A 10,277-nucleotide genomic window follows, 5' to 3' on the forward strand; every position below is an offset into this window, starting at 1 on the left:
GTTGTCACAGGACACTATCAGCATCTATGACTGTGCACATACCGCCACCTATTGACAGAAGAGAGTGATGCAGCAATCCAGCAGCATTCTAGTGTCTCAGTTATAATTGTAGAAGGACCTCTAGTGTTGAAATAGCAGCAGAGTTCAGTGGCAGCTCAGTGTTACAGGGGTTTTCATCATGTTTAAGTATAGCAGGATGTTAAATCTGATTTGGTCATTTTATGTTATGCGTTTCACTATCTTTAAGTAAAACTCTATCTCACAACTATGTCTGCAAAATGTGAGAAGTAGTTTATTTTGAAAATCCATCTCCCCTCTTTTATGCTCTTATAAAACGCGAGGTCCAGTTGGCCAAGACAGGTGGCAGCCATATAACTGCACCTGAAAATGATGCAGTAGTTATTGACTAATGCAGAGCACTGATACCTTAATGTTTCTATTCCTAGTTTGGGATCAATAAAGTAAATCTATCTATCTATTCAGTGATTTTTTTTTTTAAAATAGGATGTATGCATTTGTGTTCTGACATGTAAAACACACACTCAGTTTCAAAGAACATTACAAAAGTGTTTATTCAAGGGAAGGAAAGCAAGGCACTGTACAATGATACTGTAAATATCACTTTTCCATCGCTGGGCACATGGCATCACTAGAAATATAAACCTGGATGAATACACCAGTAATAACGTCAGGTAAAATCACCTACTGGTCAGTTCTAAAAACTATTGTTCAAAAGAAAGAGCAGGATTTAGTGCTCAGTGAGCCCCTCAGGACTGTGCTGTTGTGTTTCTCAATTCAGAGCTGTGTGTAGCGCAGGTATTTCTTCCCAGAAGGCACCTCCTTAGTGGTCACACCGTTGGGGAAAAGGGCTGCAGCGTCAGCTTCAGAGAGAGAGGGAATGACCATGACTTTCTCACCGGGCTGAAAGAGACGTGAGAACAGAGCAGTGTGAATTGGAGCATGGATGCATTTACAACACAGTCTAGAGCAGCGGTTTTCAAACTGTTTCATGTTCGAGACCCCCAAGTTCACTTTCAATAAACTGCAGGCCGCTGTTTGGTGTGGTTTTGGGACCATGATAGAAAAAGACATTTTGGTTTTTGTTAAGTATTGAATTGTTTAGATTAGATTAAAACGTGATATTAAAGTAACCATTCGTGCATTTTTGATAGTGCACTAATTTCTAACTAATTTTTGCATTAAATTATAGTGAAAATAAACTGTTCCTCATTCTGCTCAGCACACTCAAGAAGCCCTTCAAAGACCCCTAGGGGACATCCAGCCCCACTTTGAAAACCATTGGGAATCAAGTCATATCGTGGTGTTTGTATCTGGTAATTTAGCTCACAAGGTGATGATGAAGAGCGTACTGCAGGGCTAAAGAGTTCCATGTTTACACTTACTTATCACCTCCTGCAAGCAATTACTGACAATTCCCATATGATGTATCATGTTGTGCTTTTGCTGTTTTGTTTTTTTTTTACACACTTGGCATCTGTGCAAAAATTGTGTATCTGTGGTGTCATGCATTTGTAAAGAGCGTCGTGCATCCAGTTTTGTTTCCTGATTACTTATCACCTAGGCTACTGGTTGGTTCAAAGTGGCTGGACTGAATACCTTCCAGTCGACAGGTGTGGCGACCTTCTTCTGCGCGGTGAGCTGCAGAGAGTCAATAACTCTGAGCAGCTCATCAAAGTTCCTTCCTGTGGTGGCAGGGTAGAGGATGGACAGCTTCAGCCTCTTGTCTGGGCCAACCACAAAAACCTGGAGGCAGGCAGGACAGTAAGAAAGAGAAAAGCTTCAGTTTTCTAATTTATTTACCATACATCAAAATGTATAATGGAACAAATGCTTCCAGAGACAGCTTTGCTTTTTACTCTCAGTACTCTGATTACAAATGATGTCTGAAATTAACCTTGTTGCTGATCTGCCATGGACTAGTATATTTTTTTTATTTAAAAAAATCCATGTTATTTTTTCCATGTTATTTGGTCTACAGTATTGAGGATTTTACTAAATAGATTTGGATTTTCAATTCAGACCTCACTCATCCACAGTGGATGTTTTTAGTCCTCACACCTCTTGCATATTGCCACACAGACATAACATTAACTTTCAATGAACATTAGGCTAGATACCCATCCAGGTAGGAGAGAAATGGAAGGAAATCTGCATCCCTTTGGACACTATAAAGCCAGTGTAACAGCAGCCAATCACCAGCCAGTTTGACACAGAACCATCATATTGCTCTCATTTGATTGGCTCACAGTCAAAGAGGGTGCAGTGGTCAGCAGGGAAAAAGTCTGAGAACAGAACTGGCACCTCCTCGTAAGTCAAAGGGCAGTGTGGCAGGTGACTCTTCCTGATATACCTGTACAAGCCAAAGTTCACGGGCGTTTGGCAGGAGATAATCTTGGATTCAGATACTGTGCATTGGTCATCTGATTGCAACCCCCTGCTTTTTGACTATCCATGGTGGCAGTGTGAGAACATGGTACTAACCTTAACCCTAACGTTTGTGCCAGGGAGTGAGAAAGGGAGGACAGGGTTCTTACACAGCGGGCAGTGAGGGGCATCCCGTCCTTGTCTCTCTCATCGGGGTCCAGCATGCCGAGCTGCACCGACAGCTCTCTCTTGTCATCAGCGATGATGGGGAAGGGCAGAGGGCTTTCTGCCTTATCGCTCACTGACATCACATCCTGTACAGAGGAACAGGGCACATGATTTCAGACACTTTTCAACCTTTAAACCTTTGGTCAGTGGGTGTGTACTAAGCAGAGTTAGTTAGTCTTTATTTTTTGTAGTTGTTAATTTTTGTTTTCAATTTGGTTTAGTTTCACTTATTTTCCAGATTGTTGTATTTGTAGGGAAAGATTTAAAAAGTCCAGAATAGGTGTTACAATACAAGCACAACATTTTGTGAGGCAGTTGACTCATAGTCATGTATATGTCTCAGCCTCAATAAACACCAGCACCAACACCTCCTCATGCTTGTTGACTAATTTGACTAAACTGACAAAGACTGAAACTAAAGACATTTCCTGCATGTTTTTATTTTATTTTACAATTTTGTAAATACACAATATGGTTTCATTTAATTTTTGTTTTTTTTTTCTAAAGTTTAGCTTTTTATTTTTATTTCAGTCAACTAAAATGTTTTTTTCCACATCTAGTTTTAGTGAAGTTTTTTAGTTAACTATAATACCGTTGGTGCTAAGTTACACAACTTGAGTTAATAATTCCTGTCAAATTGATTGATCTCCATCCCTGCAGCAGTGATTTGGTCCAATGAGATACAAAGGTCTGGAAAGTGTTTGCTGTAGGTTGACATGAAACCCCCAGCAGTTGATCTGTAACTCAAATGAATCATTACCAGTTGTTCAGAAGTTACTACCAAGAATTTGTGATGATGGCCTTGAACTAAAAGCCTGGTCATATGACTTGTGGTTGAAATGCTTGACATACATTTGGGAGGGCAAAGAGAGAGCACTCAAAACCACCTTCTTCTTCTTTGAGGCAGGTGGTGCTGCTGTAACCTCACAATGAAAACAGTTCAATCGGCTTTGGGCCAGTGTAGGAATCCAGAACTTAACTCCCCTCACTCTTGGACCAATCACAACCCTTTCAGAGGAGGCGTTGTCGTAACTTAGCAACCCAACTGAAAACCAATCACAGTGGGTCCCATTGGTGGTGAGGGTGGGGATTAGCCCACAAAAACCTACTTGACCCCCCCTTTTCTTCCAGTAAAAGCACCTCTAGCACAATTAGTATGCAGTTTAGATTTACAGGCCTAGACTAGGAGAAGCTCAGTTTCATAGTTTTATAATTATGTTGACTGATAGGAACAGTTTCAGGCTGTAGACCTGTAAGATTACAGATTCCAGCACTCTGAGAGAATAACACTGACAAACTGACGAGAAACTTTTTCAGTTATATGGGAGTATATAGAGATTGTGGGACAGACTGCAGGCCCATCTAAATAAAAATGAGCCATAAAACAAAGCTTGGTAAAGACAGTGAAGTCAAAGCCTTGTCTCACAAGGGATTTAACAGGTGGAGTTGGGGATGATGAACATTTTGCAGGTCAGAAGAGCAACACAAAGAACTTGAGATACTGTTGCCTAGGTTTCCAGATGGTAACCCATGTGCAAGCTTTCACATGTCAGAGTTATGCAACACAAGTGTATGAGTAGATTGTCATCATCTGACCAAGTGTCATACTACCCATGGTCACCTTGACCCCTGCCCTTGACAGTTATTGTCTAACCTATTAAACACCACATATAAAGAGAGACATCAACATTGTGGAAAAACTAAGCATGTATGTTTGTGTGTGTCCCCAACCTTGCTCCAACTGCGGTGATCCTCAACACTGTCAATGGACAGGGCGATCATCTTGACACCCCGTTTTGTGAACTCATCGCTGATCTTAGCGGCACAAGCCAGCTCAGTGGTGCAGACAGGAGTAAAGTCTCTTGGGTGGGAGAACAGGATACCCCATCTACAAAAAGAAGAAAGAAAAAGAAGGAAAAAGAGGATTTTTAAATGTTAATGTAACAATGATGGTCTACACAACTATACATCCCCTTCTCTACAGGGTCCTGGTTTTAAAAACCTTGGTGTGAAAAAAATCAGTGGCACTGTAAATGTTGCAAATAAAGGTCATTTGAATCACACAGTTAACCTTCCTGAATGTCTATTTGAGGCTACTTTTACGCAACAACCAAAGAATTATGGATGGCCTTTGTTACTTCCCTCTGGCCACGGTTTTAGGCAAACACATGCTACATCACATAGACTAAAGTTCTTGTTTATTCAAAAGGTCATAATCCTGCTAAGAAAGACAGTCCACCTCATGGTCCTACTTTCTTGATTGTTTTATGCATTTCAAAGTTCATTTGATGGGTTTATTATGTAGATAAAAAAAAATCTCTGTAGTGTGTGGATCGAATGTGTATCTTCCTAAATCACCCCTACCAGACATCTTGGAGTTGGTGGTTTCTGCATGATATCTTAGCTCTACTCTTCTGAACATAGATCTCAGTTGTTCCGGGAGTGTGTTGGAGCCATTCTCTCAGTTTGGAGGTCACAGACCTGAGTGCTCCTTTCGCAAATGGGACCACTTCTGCAATCTCTTTCCAAACCTTCTCCAGTTCCTCTTTCTTAAGAAGTACCTCCTGGTACTTCTCCAGCTTCTTGTATTCTTACTTTCTGATGTTGCTGTCTGGGAATAGATACATGTATCATCACTGTTATTTTCTGTTTCTTGTCCATTACCCCAGTGACCAGTTGGCCAGTATTTGTTTATCTGTTTGAACCAGAGGTCCCTCAGGATCTAATATTCTCAACTACCCTTTACAGTGTTTCCCATCTGAATTTGGGAGTGCCCTCTCCAACGTGGTCAACCCCAGCTTCTACTGACTTAGTGCTGTACTGATCAATATTAGTACCTCAGTGCAGTTTTTCAAGCTTTTCAGTTCTGCTGTCTGCCGGTGGTAAATTCCAGAGAGGGTTCTGGCTTGCAGCTCCTCGACTTGCCCCTCATCCACATCCCCTGTCTGCTGCCTTGTGAGATGTTTTCTTAGCAGTTTATTGTTGGGAGCCCTTGCATGGATGTACTCACGGATGCTTTGCGCATCATTCAGGATGGTGTCACTGATGTTTATTAAAGCCCCTCTGCCCTCTTTCTGGTTGATGTACAGTCTCAGCCACCCTCAGGAACCCTCTGCAATTTGAGGAGTTTCCGGGTCTTGATATCAGCAACTTCCTCTCAGACATGGCCAGCTCACTGTTGATGGCTTGGAGCTTGTTCTTTACACGGATCTGACATGTCAAGACTTGTCTGAATTGTTCCCATGTGTCTGTAGGATCTCTAAGTACTTGTCCTGTAAATTTCTATGCCGTTCTAGTAGTTCTAGTTTCCCTACCACATGCACACACTTCTCCAGTCCAAATGATATCCTGACGTTGCTGCTGTAGATCCTGGTAAGGTGCATCAGTGACTTGGTGTAGGAAGGTAGGAAGGAGTTCAGCCAGATCATCTTTGCATCAGCTTGGTATATGCCACACTTGTTACTGTCTTTGAGTTATATTCCTGAGTTGTTCTCCATGAACCCATGTATGTTGTATATATTTAATACCAGGCAAAATCTTCAAATGTTCCATTGTGGACAAATAAAAGAAGCTAAACGTCAAAGAGAGTTCCTGAAGGGCAGCAGGAACAGATAGGGATAAGAGTACGACTTAAGGAAGGAGTGGGAGTTGAGACAACAGAAGCGGGGGAAATGGGTGACAAAGGAGAGAAACAGAAAGAACAGCTTGTCTCAGTGGAGGAAATACCAGAACCAGCAGACACAGATTGGAGCAACAGGTGTCTGGGAATCTAGCAAACTCAGACCCAAGGCAAGAAACCCAGCTGGGCTGCAGTGGGAAAATACAGTGTATTGCATAAGGAGGGGGGGGCTGAAGGGTAAGATGAATATTAATGTTCTTACACAAGTTTCTCAGTTCTCAAGTGTTGAAGACTTTAACAGAGGACTGCAAGAACTGTGGATACTTTAAGAAAAGAATGACATCTTATATCATTTACTAGGTGTAATCTTCCACATCGTTTGAATTTTAGTTTCTGTTTTCATATTTGTAAATAAAGGAATCTTGCAAAATATTTAATTTTACATTTTTTATCTGCATCAACACTTGATTCACAACCTGAATCACTTTATGAACTATGTGCAATAAATGAGGACCTTCAGGCTGCAGAGCTTGTGGTGTTATACTGTGTTAATCCATAATCACATAGTTAGTTAGTGATTTGTGGTGGACATCACATGGGTTAGAGGCAACAATGCAGCTTTGCTCCTCACTCCAATAATGCTTTCATGAATAGAGGCAGCGTGACCACCTGATTGAAAGGGGAATCACACTGTGAAAACACTGTGTTCAGAGGCTGGTGTTGCTCGAGGCATTGAAAAGGAGGCAAAATATAACAAATATAACACTAAAGCCAACTGAATAACTATTTATTTTTACTACTCCTACCATTTTGAATTACAAATCTGTCAAAGGGCTATAAATGTTTTCAGATTATATTTTACAAGAGTTAAAGTTATATGAGGTTAAGTTCCATTCCAGATGCATGCTCTTTATTTAAGCATAATCTTTAGTCCTATTTTTTCTTTATTACAGAAAAGCAGGGACAAAATTAAGGTATGGAATTTGAATTTGGAATTTCTTTGGTGCTTAATCTGCCATCCTGCCACAAACAGAAACAAGGATGCCCCAACACTGCTGCCCTTTGTGTCAACTGGGACGAACATAATAGAGTGCTGAGAACTAGGCCGTTACTGCAACAGTGTAGCACCAGCTCCCACTGAGGACGGATATAAACATTTTGATGTAATCTCAATAACGCTTTGGTGTCCTTGTGCTGATAAGAATGGAGTTCAGCAAGTGATAGAGAAGTGGAACACTGTTCATGCAAAGTGTGCCAAACCTTCACTGTAACCAAGTAAGAAAAAACCTTCCTGAAACAGAGTTGAAGAGAGGATGGGTGGAGGATCAACCAGGACAGGAATTTCTGAGTTCTGGTCCTATTAGCTCTCACTACAGAACAAATGGGACCATGTGTTCAGGGCAGTCTAGTGTGAGTGCCATGTGTGCACATATGTGAGAAATCACCAGCTTTTACTTTTATGTGCTTATTTCCTCTTAATCTGCATGTGTGACAATTCAAAATAAAAATAAAAACATAAAACAAAACAATACAAAGTGGCATAATACAACATGCTGGCTTTGCCTAAACCAGGTTGTGTGTGTGTGTGTGTGTGTGTGTGTGTGTGTGTGTGTGTCATGTAACACATGTGATGTAACTGTTTTCTCTCTGCTCTACTGACACCATCGAGGATCAGAGGATTATACGTTGGAAGAGATGCCAACTGCGGACTCGAGTAATGAAAGACTGAAAGTGTACACAGAAACAGACAATACTAGCTTTGTCCTCTGCTTTCAGGCCTCCATGAGAAAACCATCCAGACAGAAAAAAAAAAAAAAAAACACTGAATTTCTCTCTTTCCATGTAACTGTACAGCATAATGTCCACCAAAAACAATCAGAAAACTAAATCTGATTGCCTCAAACCTAGTTTTGATCGACAGATAATTAATGATAAGCTCTATTCAAATAGACATAAAAATACAAAAAAAGGTCTATATGAGTTTGAATAATGTGAATTTTATGATGGAAAACAGTATGCAGGAGAATGAAGATATGTGATGTGTATATTGTCTTTTAGAGTGGACTTTTCAGGAATCCACTGTTATGTTGAGTCATGTTTGTATAATCTGATCTGTGCCAACCACCAGGTGTCGCATAACACGGGGGTTAACAGTCAGGTACTGACACGGACGTGGCTTTGCTCTATTGTCTGATGCCTGATCCGCACACACTGGCATTTGGCATTTTTAAGTTCAACTTTTCGCCACCATCTTCATCCCCTCAGTCGGGTAACAGGCCTACACGCACTCAGCTATCCTGGGTCAGTCCGTGTCCTTACACTGAAACACGCAGAATTAAAACCTCAGAATGACAGACTACAGAGGAAAATCTCATGCACTTACGAGTTTCCCAGGAAATCGTGGAACTTGATCTTGCCGATGGTGGTGTCGGCCTCGAAGTTTGGAAACACGTCACCCAACAAAACGCCAGGCATGGTGAGGGTCTTCACTGCCAAACAGACGCAAGAGGAAGGACGAAGCTGCAGGACGGGCGCTACTGCCTGGCTGTGATGACCACCACATGAATGAACCCGGAACGAGGCGTGGCCATGATGTAGATCATCATCGACCAACCAGAGCACGACGAAATATCATCAACAGATAGGAGTGTAATGAATCCGTGATAGTGTATCAATAGTACATCAGAAGCCACTGTCTTATGTTATTGCGCAGTAACGCTCTGTGTTGAGCTATAGTTAATGCCAGCGTCTTGCTTCATCATGATTTCTCACTGTATTCATATTTAAATGTGCTTAATGTGATGAAGATGCAGGTTTTTGGAGAATGGTCCCCACAAAAGTGCATTTAAATATGAATAAAAAAGCAAACAAACATAGCAATTCAGATCTATCAAGAGGTACAATCGTCCAATGTAGTCAATCAGTGTGTGATTTTATTGCCATTAAATTGAAGTTTGTTTTGCCATGAAATGTGTTATAGATGTTGTATTACAAAAGTGCAAGTCACCTGGGCGTCTCTATGGTGAGTGTTATGTAACGCCATGCATTGCGCACACGTATCTCGTGACCACGCTAAGAAAACCCGATAAGACACCATTTCCCAGGCACCTTTGCGGCACGGACGTTGGTTGAGAGAGGAGAGGAAGTGGCTTGAGTTTGGCGTTGGCGTGGATCGGATTGCAATCAACTGAACCGTGAGTGTAGAATGGGAGAAAGTTCAGAGGAATGGGGCGAGGAAGGTATGGATTGGTGTATTGCATCAAACAGAAGAAGGAAAAGACAAGATAAGACAGGTAGAGGCAAAGACTGGTCAGATCGAAGTAGCCAGGAAGAAGAAGGTGCCTCTAAAAAAGTAAGAACTCATCGGGAAGATTTGTTGAACAGTGAGACTGAGAAAGAGTGGAAAGTAGTCATTACGTTTGGAAGAGAGACCGGACATTTTCATCCAGTTAAAATGACGAAAGCAATTGAGAAAGAAATTGGAAAGATAAGATTCGCTAAGTTTCTCAACAACCGCAGAGTTCTCATTTTTGCTATGAACAAACAGCAACAAGAAAAAATCCTTAAAATAAACACACTTGATGGAGTAAAGATCGCAACCCATATACCTGGTATAGTGGCTAAACTGAGAGGTGTAATTTCAAATGTGCCGCTAGAAATGACTGAGGAGGAAGTAAAGAAAGAAATCAAAGGAGGAAAAGTGATAGATGTCAAGAGACTCCAGACAAATAAAGATGGGAAAAAGAAGGACAGTTTGTCAGTGCTAGTACAATTTGAGAGCACGCTTCCCAAAGAGATCAGAATGGGGTGGATCAACTATAGGGTAAGAGAATATATCCCTAATCCGATACGATGCTTCAACTGTCAAAGAATGGGACATGTAGCCCAACAGTGCCGCGGTAAACAACGATGTGCAAAATGTGGAGGGGATCATGAATATGGCAAATGTGCGAAAGATGCTAAGTTGAAATGTTGTAACTGTGGAGGAGAACACAGTGCAGCATATGGAGGTTGTGCTGTACAGATTAAAGCAAAAGAGGTGCAA

At 41.3% G+C, this 10,277-nt stretch overlaps 1 protein-coding gene across 1 annotated transcript; it reads right to left on the reverse strand.

The window, feature by feature from the left end:
- Positions 1-546: 546 nt before the first annotated feature.
- prdx6 (peroxiredoxin 6) lies at positions 547-8,803 on the reverse strand. The gene is made up of 5 exons (XM_030049310.1): positions 8,616-8,803; positions 4,345-4,501; positions 2,556-2,699; positions 1,618-1,764; positions 547-921 (listed from the first exon to the last, which is right to left on the reverse strand). The coding sequence occupies exons 1-5, from the start codon at positions 8,705-8,707 to the stop codon at positions 796-798; spliced, it is 666 nt and encodes a 221-aa protein (XP_029905170.1). The 5' UTR covers positions 8,708-8,803; the 3' UTR covers positions 547-795.
- Between the last annotated feature and the right edge of the window lie 1,474 nt (positions 8,804-10,277).

The sequence above is a fragment of the Myripristis murdjan genome, chromosome 4 (assembly GCF_902150065.1).
Source record: "Myripristis murdjan chromosome 4, fMyrMur1.1, whole genome shotgun sequence".
Classification (NCBI taxonomy): domain Eukaryota; kingdom Metazoa; phylum Chordata; class Actinopteri; order Holocentriformes; family Holocentridae; genus Myripristis; species Myripristis murdjan.

Coding starts and splice junctions, on each gene's coding strand:
- prdx6 (XM_030049310.1), bottom strand. CDS start 8,707: ATGCCTGGCGTTTTGTTGGGTGACGTGTTTCCAAACTTCGAGGCCGAC. Junction 2,700..4,344: donor ATCACCGCAGTTGGAGCAAG/GTTGGGGACACA, acceptor TCCTCTGTACAG/GATGTGATGTCAGTGAGCGA. Junction 1,765..2,555: donor TGCCCCTCACTGCCCGCTGT/GTAAGAACCCTG, acceptor GCCTGCCTCCAG/GTTTTTGTGGTTGGCCCAGA.